Source organism: Citrus sinensis, chromosome 6 (assembly GCF_022201045.2).
Source record: "Citrus sinensis cultivar Valencia sweet orange chromosome 6, DVS_A1.0, whole genome shotgun sequence".
NCBI lineage: Eukaryota > Viridiplantae > Streptophyta > Magnoliopsida > Sapindales > Rutaceae > Citrus > Citrus sinensis.
The window spans coordinates 17,276,202-17,291,532 of NC_068561.1; the positions used below are offsets into that span (position 1 = coordinate 17,276,202).

General features: G+C 32.9%; 3 protein-coding genes and 1 non-coding gene across 4 annotated transcripts; 3 read left to right on the top strand and 1 right to left on the bottom strand.

The window, feature by feature from the left end:
- The first annotated feature begins 526 nt into the window (after window positions 1–526).
- On the top strand, window positions 527–3,166 carry LOC102627374 (uncharacterized). Its single transcript, XM_006481041.3, has 2 exons — window positions 527–1,534; window positions 2,656–3,166. The coding sequence occupies exons 1-2, from the start codon at window positions 761–763 to the stop codon at window positions 2,863–2,865; spliced, it is 984 nt and encodes a 327-aa protein (XP_006481104.1). The 5' UTR covers window positions 527–760; the 3' UTR covers window positions 2,866–3,166.
- A 419-nt stretch (window positions 3,167–3,585) lies between these two features.
- TRNAG-GCC (transfer RNA glycine (anticodon GCC)) lies at window positions 3,586–3,656 on the top strand. The gene has a single exon. It is a non-coding gene; the product is annotated as a tRNA-Gly (tRNA).
- A 376-nt stretch (window positions 3,657–4,032) lies between these two features.
- LOC102627667 (hypothetical protein) lies at window positions 4,033–6,336 on the bottom strand. Its single transcript, XM_006481042.4, has 3 exons — window positions 6,136–6,336; window positions 5,263–5,317; window positions 4,033–4,629 (listed from the first exon to the last, which is right to left on the bottom strand). Exons 1-3 carry the CDS (start codon window positions 6,220–6,222, stop codon window positions 4,259–4,261), a joined length of 513 nt encoding a protein of 170 aa, XP_006481105.1. The 5' UTR covers window positions 6,223–6,336; the 3' UTR covers window positions 4,033–4,258.
- A 6,647-nt stretch (window positions 6,337–12,983) lies between these two features.
- On the top strand, window positions 12,984–14,166 carry LOC102618437 (abscisic acid receptor PYL4). Its single transcript, XM_006481359.3, has one exon. It carries the CDS (start codon window positions 13,281–13,283, stop codon window positions 14,016–14,018), a length of 738 nt encoding a protein of 245 aa, XP_006481422.2. The 5' UTR covers window positions 12,984–13,280; the 3' UTR covers window positions 14,019–14,166.
- The last annotated feature ends 1,165 nt before the right edge of the window (window positions 14,167–15,331 follow it).

Sequence of the window (15,331 nt, forward strand, 5' to 3'; positions counted from 1 at the left end):
AATACTGGTCATGATTTTCTTATCGGGTTTTGTAATCTAAAACAAGTTATTTTTAAACCCTCAAACTATTTTCTCACTAGTATGTAGAATGCTAAAGTAGCACATTGGTTATGAGTAAATGTAAAAAAGTATGTAGACTTATTTTTTTTTATATCAATACAAGTGACTTTTATAGCACTAAAACAGAGCGTTTTCATTAATGGAGATAGCGAATAAGAATTTTTATGTAAAAGTTACTCTAAAAATATATATATAACCTTTGTTTACAATATATTCCTTCAAGCTGATTTTTTAAAATTATGTTTAATATTGGAATTAGGAAACTATAACTCTTAAATTGTAACACTAAAATATTTAATAAATATTAATTAATATAACTTAGAATAACTTGATTCAATCTTATACTTTCAACATAAAAAAACTTATAATTTTTTTAATAAAATTATTATTTTAAAATTTATATTTATTATGTAATATTAACTTTTATTTAATAATTATAATTTTTTCGCCGCATCTCCTCAAATGGTTTATCATTTTTCTTCACATCAATCGCAGAAACAAAAAGCAATAAAGCTGCTTTTTCCATATCTACACTCTCAGATTCTTCCTTTCATAAAATTATCAGCCAAAAATAATTCAGTGCATGGCGACAAAGTCACCTCCATTCGACCCGAAAACGATCTCCAATCACCAAATCCTCCACTCCTATTAAACCTTAACAGCACAAGCAACTTCTCGTTATACAAACTTCACCAGTACTATGGCTACTGACGCCTCCCCCAAATATCGGACCCCCGATTTCCACCCCGAAATCTCGGTAAACCCCTCCAAAACAAAAGAAACAACAATACACGACGGCCTCGAGTTCTGGCAGTTCATGATTTCCGGGTCCATCGCGGGCTCCGTTGAGCACATGGCCATGTACCCAGTTGACACCCTCAAGACCCGCATGCAAGTCATAGGGGCGTCTCGCCCGCTTCATCCCGCCGGCGTCCGTCAAGCCTTTAGCTCAGTGCTCAAGCTGGAGGGCCCGGCAGGGTTTTACCGAGGAATTGCAGCTATGGGACTCGGCGCAGGACCCGCACACGCTGTTTACTTCTCGGTTTACGAGCTCTGTAAAGAGTTCTTCTCAGGTGGGGTCCCTAATAACTCAATGGCTCACGCTGTGTCGGGTGTCTTCTCGACGGTGGCGAGTGATGCTGTGATTACGCCCATGGATATGGTGAAGCAGAGGCTTCAGCTCAAGAGCAGTCCGTACAAGGGAGTCGCAGACTGTGTCAAGAGAGTGTTAGTTGAGGAAGGAATCGGCGCGTTTTACGCTTCATATAGGACTACGGTGATCATGAACGCGCCGTTTCAAGCAGTTCATTTCGCCACTTATGAGGCAGTAAAGAGAGCTTTGATGGAATTTGACCCAAACAGTGGGAGTGATGAGAGTTTAGTGGTTCATGCAACAGCCGGTGCGGCTGCCGGAGCTCTGGCCGCTACCTTGACGACGCCACTTGATGTTGTTAAAACCCAGTTGCAGTGCCAGGTGAGGACTGTGTCAAATGTTAATTTTTGCCAATTTTAGCATCAATTATATTATTGTTTCAGTTTCTAGTGGATGCCGTTTCAGTTATGGTACCAAATTTAGCTCTTCAATGCTGTAACTGACATTCTGTCTTTTACTGAGCCCAAAATTGAGGGGAAAAAAACCCTTATCATCTCTAGGGTTTCATGCAATAGTTTATTTTAACTCTATTCTTAGTCCAAAATATCTTTCTGTTAACTTACCGTTAGTTAGATGTCATTTGTTAGTAATTCATTGAGGTTAAAAAAAAAAAATTTTCATTAAAGAGAAAATTAAAAAAAATAAATCAAATTTGACATATAACTAAAAATGATTTTGATCTAATCCCACTAAACAAGAAATATCCCACTAAACAGGAAATACCGAAAAGATGAAAAACTTATATTTCAAGCAATTGTTTTACACTCTTCTCTATTTTTTCAGCACAACAGTCCTATAAACTCTAGATCTAAATACAAAAAATAATTATAATTTTCATATTCGTATAAGTATACTATCTAATTGCACTATGAGCAGACTTGAGCAGATAATGGGAAGGACTTGGGGAGACAATAATGGCCAAAGAAGAGTAGCGGTAAAGGTCAAAATAAAAATTTGTTGAAGATTAAGAAGATATTCAACATATGCAAGCACACAAAATTTAGTTGTGGTTTTGAGTTTTTTTTCCAATGATTTAAAGATTTTAAATAGTGTTAGTTACAATTTATTACTTATGATGATTATTTAGTGGTTATATCAAACTATTTTATCGTTAATTTCATTTAAGAATAAATTAATGAATTTTGCATATTTTGTAGTGTAATTCAATTGTGTAAAATTTTTATTTTAATATTGTTTGTATCAAATTAATGAAAAATTCCATTTTGCCCTCAGTGAATTGTTAGTTAATGGCAAAAAATCAATGATGAGTTAGCAGAAGGATGTTTTGAATTATTATTTAAAAAGTAGGGATGAAATGAGCTATTACATGAAACCTATGGATGAAAATGGCTTTTTCCCCAAAATTGAGCTTCCAATGAGGTTTCTGCAAGCTGAAACCAAACGTTATCAAACAGAATATTTCTCTGTTTTTGCATGTACAGGGTGTCTGTGGCTGTGATAGATTTTCTAGCAGTTCAATTGGGAATGTCATTGAAACCGTCGTGAGGAAAGAGGGATATCGTGGGCTAATGAGAGGGTGGATCCCCAGAATGCTGTTTCATGCTCCGGCTGCCGCTATCTGCTGGTCAACATACGAAGCATCAAAATCCTTCTTTCAACGACTCAATGACAGTAACAAGCAGGATTTCTGATGAAAATTGTAGCTTTTAGCTACAGGCCGCTGAATCCTGTTGGATATTTCTTGTTGAAATTCCCGGTCATAGCTGCAGTAATGGAATAAAACAATTGCCTCAAACTTGCTGTCAGCTCATTCAAAATACGCCTGCTAGCGAAATGAGGCTGTTTGATGATGTATATTATCCAATTTATTTACTGGAATATGAATGAGGGGAGGAAAGAAAAGTTGCAAGGATATTTCGAGGTGTAAGTGTGTGTTTTCTGGCCTTCTGGGCATCTCGTTAGTAGTTTTAAAAAATAAATGGACTTATCCGACCACTCTTGTTAATGAGCATCATTCTCTTATCCCTGCCATTCGTGAGCTGCTCAGCAGGGACTGGGTCATGCAAGTGAACCACATCTATCGAGAAGCAAAAGCGGCAGATTTTTTGGCCTCCTTTAGTTTGTCTTATCCTTTAGGCTTGCAGTTACTTACTGTTGCTCATCCTAATTTACAGAGAATTCTTCATAACGATATGTCTGGGGTTGCCCCTCCCGTTTAGTGGTGCTTTAGCTCTTTTAGAGCCCATTATTGATAAAAAAAATAAATAAATGGATTTATTCTCGAAAAATAAATAAAAACATAAAATGGACTTGGATTACATGTATGATTCCGAGAAAAGACTGCGATATTGACTTAAGATCCCGAGAAAAAATTGTCATATTAGGTTAAGATCCACTAGTATTATCAAAAAGCACCAGTGGTCTAGTGGTAGAATAGTACCCTGCCACGGTACAGACCCGGGTTCGATTCCCGGCTGGTGCAAGGTTTTTTATCATTACACAACGTTATCCATGATTACATAATTTTTTTTAAAAATGCTTAGATATATTTATACTAAACTTAAAGAGAATTTTGAATAGTTATTATTAGAAATGTTTTAGTAAAACATGTTAAATAGGTTAAAAGCATATGAAAATCTACTAAATATGTTAAAAGAACGACAAATGACCGACTTGGATCTATGTCAGCCCAAAATTTGTCATGGCATAAACATAACACACAATCCAAATTGCCACCCATACAACCAAGCAATGCCATCTCCCAGACTCCCAGTCTCAAACACTATTCATCACCATTCACAAAGGCATAACCACCTATACAAGTACTGCAAAATCATTAGCAGTAAGGGGAAATATGCTCACCAGGGTAACATATTAAGTTTATAAGAGCAACAAACAATACAACATATGCAATCCCCTCATTGCAACTAATCAAAAGTTCACAGGGCCAAACTTATAAATTGATCAACCGTTCTGCGCACTTACAGCAACTAATCACAGAGGCTAGCACAAGGAATCACATGGTATGATAAGAGTTACAGATCATGACAATCTAACACTTACCTCACAAACATTCAAACCATTTCAGAATTTATCCACGGTTAGTCCATCCCTAAGTACCTCATAAGCCGCCCTATCTCTGGTCTTTCTCATTCCGACTGTGAAGTGAAGCTTCGCTCCTTCAGATGCGATGGTGGTCACTTTTAGCCAAAGCATAAATTTCGTCTTGATACCCACTATATCAACAAACTTTCCTTTCTCCAGATACCCAGTGACAGTAGTAGAAAAGCGCAATATGGACTTGTCCCTGTAGCCCACTTCACAGATTGATGGTATAAAGACAGTAAGTTTTTTTGTCTCTTCATTGAACTCGTAATTGGTGGCATCACGGGGGAAGATTCCTGCCGGCAAATCATACTGCTTTAAAAGATCTGGTAATGGCATTTGCATTTTTCCTGAAACAACGATACTGTTAAAACTGATTTTTGAGTGTAAGAAATGAACAAATCTCAATGACAGATCCAGTGGCCCACATTAAAACAACAGTTTGAAAGATGAGCTAGCAATGAAGAAACTCAAATTTGAAGTAAATACACATAACAAGCACACATAAGCAAAAACGCAGGAAAAAGGTTAAAAAGAAACTCTCCGGACAAAACGGGTCCCAGAGCAGACTGTTTTCTTTCCTTGCAGCAGAATTTCATTTTCTTTCACTCAAAACTGTAGGACATCAAGTCTTTGTAACTCCAGTGATGATTCTCCAGTTAACTTCTGAAACTGATGCCTTCAAAACTCAAGCCAGTAAAAGTCGCAGGATGGAAAATCATATTAGGCCTGCTTTCACGATAGAACAATCATTCTAAACATGTGATATTAATCTTCTTAGAACACTATGTGTGGCATCTACTTCAGAAAAGAAACTAAAGAGCATGAGTGCAGTTTATAGCACAGAATAAATAATCCACTGCACAATAACAGCAACACTTTCTTGATTCCTCCACAAACTTCCACTTCATATGCTAGGATTCATGCTTATAGCAGCAACAATCACTACAGTAGGATAGCTAGATTCAAGTTTTTGAGCCAACCTTTGATTTTGTTAACCAACCATTTGGTTCCTCCTTCAATACTGCTTCCCAGTGACTGATTATAAAGAAGGAAATATCAGTTAAAAAAAAAAAGTGTTAATTAGTCAGAGGAAATCAACTAAGTGTGAACATAAGGTAATATCCACAAACGGCCATATGTAGACACCCACAACTTAAAATGATAAGCTCTCAGTTTTAAGTGATTCCCAAAACCAGAATGATAATGCATATTTTACTAGAAAATGAATAACTAATGAACATTTCACTTCTGAAATTTCACAAGATTAAGTTCTGCAACTTCAAAATACCTTCTCTAGTCTAGGATTATAGAATAGTACAATCTACAATCAATCACTAAAGAATATAACTGAAAATAATTGTCCAAATGTGAGCTAAATGTAAGATATTTTCTAGAGGATACACTCATTCAGACTAATATTTTTGGAACATGACTTACTTATAACACATAACAAGGTCAATTCCGAAAGCAAGATAAAATGGTCAAGCATGTGTGTTCCTTCGTCCCTATACAAATGTGTCCATTATTGTTACCCCATCTATAAATTTAATTCAGTCTAAAACATGGTGATGGCACAATTAAAAACAAAAACCCGTCATCCAATTTCACATTGCAAATAAATTACATAATCTTCTGTATCTTAATATACGCTTTTATGGACACTACAAATCATAATTAATCAAATAAACCGTTACAAAACTCCAAAATTGAAACAAAATTTTAACCAAATCTACTAATTAAACAAAATTAATCAATACCCACATTCAAAAATCAAGACTTGATAATAAAGAAAGCAACTCAATGAACAGATCAATGGGGGAAAAAACAAACTTTAAGATAGAAACCGCACGTACGTTGATATCATCACCAACTGAATCGAGCTCTTTGCTGGCTCTTTTGCCGATCCAATAAGAACCCATCTTGTTCATAATCTGATCCATCGGGATTGTTTCTTCAAAATCCCTCTCTCAAGACAAAATTTTATAAAAATTTGGACAGAGAGAGAGAGAGAGAAAGCAAAACAAACAATTTTCTAAAATTCTGACCGTGGAATTTTTGCTGTCAATGAGGAAAATATTCTGTATGATTACTTGGACTAAGGCCATAATTATCTTGCCCAATGAGAGAATGCCATGTCAACAATGGTGAAAATTAAACTATTAAAGGGTAAATTGAAATACGATCCTTGTTGTTTAACTGAATGGAAAGATAATCAGTACTTTGCAAAATCAATCAGAAAAGTCATCCCTTACCCTTTGACCTTCAGTAACCATTAATTTTGTCTTAAACAAACAAACCAATCAATCAATCATATGCCGGGATATCATGTCTCTATTATTTAAAATTAAAATGAAAATTTTAAAAGAAAAATACTTTTGACATCATTTTCCAATCGAGCTAATGGATATTACACGTACAAATGATGTCCACACACATATTTTTACTTAAAAAAATCAAGAATTTACTGGAAATCTCAAGATTTCGCTTCCAAAAAAAATTATATAATTAACTCCATCCACAAGAATTTAAAATATGACAAAAAAAAAAAAAGGAAAAACGAGAAGGCATCTAAGCACTAATGACAAATTAAAAACATTGTTGATTGGAAATTCTAATATTAATCAATTATATATTACACAAATTAAAGCACTTGAAAATTTCAGATAGAATGAGAGATAAAATGAACTACATCTAACTGAAAGAAAAAAAGGACACTTTTTGTATAGGGGTGTTTACGAATCGAATTTTATAGATTGGACATTAATTAATATTCGATCTATAATTTTACGGATTGTAAATTTTCAATTCAATTTAATCCACGATTGGCGAATTTAATCCAAATCTAATCTATACATCTACGGATTGGATGCGGATTTGACCAAATCTATATCTAATTCATCATTTTACGGATTGGTTTATGGATTAAAAATTTATAATTATGTTTATTCTATGAACTAATTAGATAAAAGAATCTAATATAAAAATAATTTTATTACCAATCAAGTTCGAAATTGAACAAGATTTAAATAAATTAAATGTTTAAATAAAGTTAAAATAATGCATTTAAAGTCTCAAAATATAACATAATGAAAAGAAAAAATCTCATTTGTTTAAATCAATACATGAAAATTAACTAAAATTATAAAAATTAACTAAAACAAACTGTGTTAGAAAGTTGTATTTGTTTATTTCATTATTTAATTATGTTTATTATATATTATTATTGGGTAAGATATGTATAGTGTTAATATAACTACAATTTAACTTATTTATTTATTAGTAAATAATAACGCCACGTTAACAAGTTTCAATTTATATATATATATATATTTTCAGATTCACGGATTTTTACGGTTTTTTAAATTTTCAATCCAATCAAATCCACAAATTCATAGATTGAATTTGTACATATCAGATTTTTACGGATCAGATGAATTTAACGGATTATATTTGATTCTAAACACCCCTACTTTTGTAGTAAAAAAACTTGGCAAATGCTATGTTACAATTAATGTAACATACACACTCAACAACAACCACACAAATTGTGTGGGTCCATCATTTGTGTGGTTGTTGTTGAGTGTGTATATTACATTAATTGTAACATAGGGGCTCCCAAAAAACTTATGTAAATATAACTATAAATAGTACTACACATTCTATATTTTTTATTCTAGAAAGTTATCTTAATTGACGTGTCATTCATCAATTAGTTAGAAAATAAAATTATTTATTTATTTAAATTTTATAAAAAAAATTATTAATTATTTACCAAATGACACATCATCTAAAATAAAATTTAAAATAAAAAATTTAATATTCAAGTACTCTACGGCAGTTTTGACTGCAAATACTCTTTTGCAACTAAAATTTATGTATTTCTGGCCGAATAACGGTGTCCGCAATAAGTACTCTGCAAAAGCTCTCAAGCTTTTTGCTGACATTTTGTACTGCAAATACTTTATGACTGAAAAATTTTCCCGCCAAATAAATAAATAAATAAAACAAAATAAAATACAAATTATTGTATATTTTTTACTGCCGGTTTTAACTGCCATTTTTTTTTTTCTCTCTGCAAGTAATATAAGATAAAATGATAAATTGCATATCTTTCACAGCCATTTTTTATTGTCAAATTTTTTCCTTCCAAGTAACATCGGAACCAAAAACTTTTTTTTCATTCCCTTAAATTTTTTAATATGGTCTGTAAGAAAAAAATAATTTTTTTAAATAATTGTAACAAAAAATTACCATATTCTATTTTTATAGTTTTTATCGTAGCTTAATAATAACAATAATTAATAATTAATCGAAGACCTTTATTTAAGAGAGTATACAAATGATGAAATTTGACTTTAGGTGATAAATTTGTTGGTTTTGCTAATTGAATGTTATGGTGTGCTTACTTCCCAAATTAGGGAATCGGAATCATTGACAGCGTTTATTTTGTAAAATAGAGTTGGAAATCGAAATTGTAGGACCCACCACAATTTGGGAATGAGGAATCCTACAGATTAACTATTTTGCCCTTTTCCAAAATTAAAAATACACACTTTATCCTTATTTTATAATTCATTAATATATTATAATAATTAATTAATATAATTATTACTATTTATTAATATATTATTGACAATAATTACTAATAATAATAATTTTTGAATAAATAATCGCTCTAATTAATATATAAAATAATAATTATGATAATAATTCATTAATTACTTTTTGATAATTTGTTACAATCTTACTCATTTCGATTTTGATTCTAAGATAAAGTAGACACATTAATGATAATCCAACTTATTTTGATTTCGACTATTACAGTTTAAGTAAACACCTCATTCTTATTTTTATTTCCTATTTCCACTCCAGGCTATTCTCATTCAATTCAGTTTAATAGACGCTTCCATTAATTGTTTGCCTACACATAATGAATACAACAAAACTTTGAATCTTCTTGGAGGTACATTATAAGATCTATGTCTCTTCCAATTCTCGAAAGGTCACATTGCCCGTACGATTTGATCATCAATAAAAAGTGAAAATAAAATGAATATTGAAGAATGGTTTCCAATACATTGTCAATGTTCATCACCATACGTACTTGGTCACACGCTTGCATCACATTCTATGATTTAAAGGCAATTTCTTTGGAACAACTAAACAAGTTTCAGAGATCCAACAAATCGTTTATTTATTTATTTTCTGAAAGATCAAAAAGCTACACTTTAGATTAAAAAACAATTAAAAAAATAAAATAATAATAAGAAGAAGAAGAAGAAGAAGAAGAAGAAGCTAGTATATATATGGTATCGCAGCAGCACACAGTTAGTTATATACGAGAAAAGCCATGCATGCACAACGAATCTAATTAGAAGATCGTCATCAATTTATGTCGTGTACAGAAACTAAGCTTTATTCTTCGATTCTGAATCCGGCGTGCAATTCTATTTTGCTGCTAGATACAATGCAATTAACCTTACGAGCATATATTTATGTGCTTCTTCTTCTTCTTTTTCGTGTTTCGTTTAGGAGGAGAATAAAATTGAATATCGATTTGATTGAATATAAGAAAAAGAAATGACAGATATGTTACATGTTTTCTCCTGTAAAGTCGGCAAGAATGTGGTCCACTTGAATGCTAAACAGGATTACTCGCATATATAATTACACATATCAAACCAAAAACAACAACAAATATTTGTACATCTTCCGACTATATTTTTTTTTTCCTTTTTTTGAAGTATAGAAATTACTTTCCTACATTCAATTCCCTCTTTTTCTATTCGTCACTTAGTGTCTATTTAGTATAACTTATTTAATACGTATAAATAAATTATTTTGTCTCTATTAGTAAAATCTCAAATTTTATCATTTTGAATAGATGTTGAAAAGTTTTTCAAAAGTATTACAACGTCTAAAATTTTATTTACTTATTTGAAAATCTTATTTTGTTTATTTCATAATATAACTTTAAGAGATGCACCTATAAAGTAATTTTACAGTTTATTATAAAAAGTTTTACAACCAAACAAATAAATATTTTTTTAGTAAAAACTCTACCTATAAAAATTCTACTTAAATAAGTTTTGTTTCAAAAGATACACTAAATTAAGAAAACCTTAATTTTTCTTCTTTTTCTTTTATTTCGGCATTGCCATCGTGGGGGAAAAAAAGAACAAGAAAAAGAAAATAAAGAGAATGAAATTCGGTCGACCAGTCTAATCTTCCTCCTACTGATTTTTACAGTCATATTTTCAAAAATAAAATGACAATAGAATTTGATGTCCTATTGTCCTCGGCACAAGGGCTTTGCTAGAATGGAGCTAGCTTATAGGCATTGACAGACGTTGTACTAAAATCAATTGAATTCGGGTCAAATTGGCAATATATATATATATATATCAGTCTATATAAGCCGTAGGGAGTGGGAGAGCATAAAAATAGGCCATGCTTATCACAATAAAAATAGACATATGAGCCGATGAAGATTGAGTAATTTTTAAAAACCTCCCATGAGGTTTGGACTTGTTACAAATAGATAGTGATAATTTGTTTATTTGTAAAAAACTTTCTACCGTCAGTTAACTTTAATATTGACCGTTAGTTGATTGTGTAAAGATAATATTACCCTTAACAACAGTTTGTAGACGAAAATAACTAAAAAAAAAATTAAAATTATTGGCGCGAAAAGCACAAACCCTATTTTTTGACAATTTTATCCTTGTCAATTCCAAAGATTTACACTATCATAGGTAAAGATTATAACTATTTCATTTTCAAGTTTTTAATTTTATCTTTTTTGTAGGAACTTTAAGAAAATATCAATAATTTAAAGAGAATTTTTCAAAATTTTAATTTTATCTTTCTTGTAGGAACTTTAAAAAAATATCAATAATTTAAAGAGGGTAAAATAACTAACAATTTTATTTTTAGTTATTTCGGTCTACAAACTGTTATTAAAGGTAATATTGTCTTTGCATAGTCAACTAACGGTCAATGTTAAAGTTAACTGACGGTAGGAGGTTTTTTACAAATAAATAAATTTTCGCCATCTACTTGCAACAAGCCCAAACTTCAGGGGAAATTTTTAAAAATTACCCGATGAAGATTAGATAATCAACGGCCATAGTTGCGCTTGTTTTAAATGTCAAGTTGCAGGAAGCCGGTGATATTATACTTTTTTTTTTTTTTTCTCTTCGTTCTATAACCGCTATTAAGAGGATAAGAGAAAGAAGAGAATCAATCTACAAGATATGCAAATCATGCGTTAATTTAATGAAGTCCCCATAAAAAAAAAAAACTTTTTTTCTTTTTGTAACAAACAAAGTGCAAGTAGCTAAGCAGTTGCAATAATTGTATATATCTCATATAAGATAATAAGAAACTGATGAGAGATTTAAAATTATCCCCTCATAATTAATTTAACTTAAAAATGGAAGTCATATATGAAGAATATTGGGACCCAACTGCCAGCTGAAATGTAATGTACCTGAGAATCATGTGCCCGCGGACTCCAAGTTGTTGTCTACTAACTCGTAACAAAATTTAGAGAAAAAAAAAAAAAAAAAGGTCCAAGTTTTGGGTCCAAGGGCACTCCAAAAGTTAAAACGAGACACAAGAAACGAATCACGTTAAAGCAGCCAAGACGCAATAAAGACTCGCATGCTTTCAAGGGGAATTAAATTTTTTGAAGAGTAAACGCTCAGATAATGTTGCTACCCAGCAACCACATTAAGCTACTTGCTAATCAAATTAATTTCTTTCAAAATAAAACCATAAAGAATTGGGTATTTTTCTTTTTTCTTTTTTTAAGAATTTTTTTTTAATTTAAAGTTTTAAACTGAATTTGCAGTCTGCAGTTGGGTCAGTTTTGAATGCTTACTTTTTTTTTTTTTGAATGCTTACTGATCTTATCCTTCGGCTTACGACTCTCCAACAAGTTGAGAGTCCATTTGATTGCTTTCTCCCAGTCTTTTCTTGACAGCAGTTTTATGCAAGCTGCCTCTAGTCTAGGCTCTTCGAAGTAAACTTGTAAATTGTAATGCCTCCGAAATGACTTTACAGCCCCTTTGTACGCCGGGTCTACAGAAGACTAATTAATTGCGCCGTCCTATTTATATGTTTTCTGTTGTTTTGGTTTTATTTTTATTTTTATTTTAAATTTATTTCTTGTACTTTGTTTCACACATTCTAATTCAGAGTTGAAAATCTTTGTTCCCACAAATCAGTGTCAATTGTCAAATATTGGACCAACCAATTTTAAACGATTTGGAAGCATTTTTTTTTTTTTTAAATTACGGTTGATATCAATTTAATTTTTCCTATCACACCTACTACGGCGGAGATTTAAATCAACCAATAGTCATGCCTCAATGCATATTATACTAATTAACACAAATTCAACTCTAAAAACTAATGATTAATAATTACTTGTAACAATCAATGTATAAAAATGAGAATAAATTCTTTTTTTATTAAATATAAAAAATTTGATTTGATTTTTAAGTTATAGTTATATAATTGATTTAATAAATTATTTTTTAATTACAATATCAGTCTTTTGTGATTAAATTAAGAGAGTAAAGGGTATATTTTACATTACTATTAAGGAAGATTCAAAAGAAAGGGGTACGATGGTCATTTGAGGTAGACCATGAGGGCGCTATTTTAATACTTCCACATGAAATTTCATCAAAAACTGTCTCTCTCTCTCTCTCTCTCTTTCTCTCTCTATTGTTTCTTTACAAATCCAACCCACCCACCTCCTTTCTTCTTCCTCTCTTTCTCTATATATTCATTTCATTCACATAACCCATAAGTAGATTCTTCTGTGATTGTAAGAAGAAAGTGACTAACTCAAACATATAAAGTATACACAAACATAAACCCCAAAAAAAAAAAAAAAAAAAAAAACCACATACAAAATATACAAAAAGAAACCCTAGAGCCTGAGGTGGAAGTACCCTCAGGTCCAAAAGAACCGGGCAAAAAAAAAATGCCAGTAAATCCACCGAAATCATCTCTATTGCTGCACAGAATCAACAACGTAAACACAGCCACCAACACGATCGCAACAGCAACAGCCAACATGCTTTGCCAGAAAGAGCAGCTTCAGTTCCAAAAGCGCTTCCCAGCAACGTGGTCAACCCCCGTCCCCGACGCCGTGGCACGCCACCACACCCTCGTCGTTGGCCCCAACCAGTGCTGCTCCTCCGTCGTCCAGCAGATCGCCGCTCCCGTCTCGACCGTCTGGTCCGTCGTCCGTCGCTTCGACAACCCCCAGGCTTACAAGCACTTCGTCAAGAGCTGCCACGTCATTAACGGCGACGGCGACGTGGGCACCCTCCGGGAGGTCCACGTCATCTCCGGACTCCCCGCCGGCCGCAGCACGGAGAGGCTCGAGATCCTAGACGACGAGCGCCACGTCATAAGCTTCAGCGTCATCGGGGGCGACCACAGGCTGGCGAATTACAGGTCGGTGACGACTCTCCACCCATCGCCCGCTGGCAACGGGACGGTGGTCGTGGAGTCTTACGTCGTCGACGTGCCTCCCGGAAACACGAACGAAGACACCTGCGTGTTCGTCGACACCATCGTTAAATGCAACCTCCAGTCGCTGGCGCAGACCGCGGAGAATCTGACCAGGCGAAACAATAACAACCACAGCAGTAACAACAGCAGCATCAGCAGCAACAACAACGGCCCGATCAGGTCATGTTCTGTTCTCGAGTGAATAGTTCTAGTTACTAGTATTACAAAATAGTGTTGATGTCTTTGGTAATACGCAGTCGTTTTTGTGAGTATCCGATGTGGATTGCCTAAAGAAACTACAGAATCATCTCGTTTCTGTTAATTACTACTTCATCATGTTCATTTGGTTACTGCATTTTTCTTTTTTCTTTTTTTTTTTAAATTATTAATGTGAAATATTTTTAATTGATAAATAATAATGTCGACCTACAGCATTGGCCATAAAACAAAAAAAAAAAAGGAACTGTTGTTAGCTTCCACCATCAGATCATCGTCATTACCGCCGACGATCTGCTGTTTTTTTTAATACACACTCTTGTATTTTATAATAAGAAATGTCAGAATAGGATAAAAATTTTAAAAAAAAATGCAAGTTGTCGGGGTGACAGTGAGGTAAATGACACAAATAGGGTTGATTGAATTTTGATCGTACGGTGGTAGAGAGTTATAGGCAATATTTATATTGTAATATTTTAATTGGAAGGTTAATTAAATGGATATATATATATATATTACTATAAGAATTATAAGATATGTTGGCATGTGATAAAAAATGAGCCTTCTTTGATAATCCACAAGTTGAGGCGGCCGTTATTTAGCTTTTCTTCAGTACAAAGTAGATCTAGAAACAGTCAATCCATCAGAATTTTCCACAACCAAAAAGCAATTTTTTTTTTTTGGGTTGTAAATTAAAGAAATAATATCAAATTGCTGGGAAAGAGAAGATGTATCGGAATATTACAGCCGGTTTCTAAGGTATCTTCAACTCATTATTTTTTAAAGTTATACTACTATTAAGGTTGTTTAATTAGCCCCTCCCCCCCCCAAAAAAAAAAGAAACTTGCTTAAATAAATAGTTAATTAGCGACATTAAGCAGAAGGGTTGCACGTTACCAATTAATTAATTAATATTCTTCAGGAGACGTCATGGGGTTTAAGTTTTTCTGTTTTCAGCTAATAATATTCCACTAGTGCAAAGTGGTTCGCACGGCATTCCGATGGGTGGTGGCCTTGTAATTAGTCAGGCAATGTTACGTGACTGAATGACTTACCATAAATAAATACTTAAAACGTAAATAAACCAAGTGTGTGTGTGGTAAATCAATTAGTGGATAATTTATTCAACAAGGATATGTATGTAGTATCGTGTGCATTTGATTCGAGACGCCGGGTATGTATGGTGTAAAAAGAAATGTCCTGATTTGGAATTGTTGGATGGGAGAAGACTGAGGAGACAGGAAACATGGTGCACATAAAATAAAATAAAAAAACAAGAGAGGTTTAGATAGAGGAATC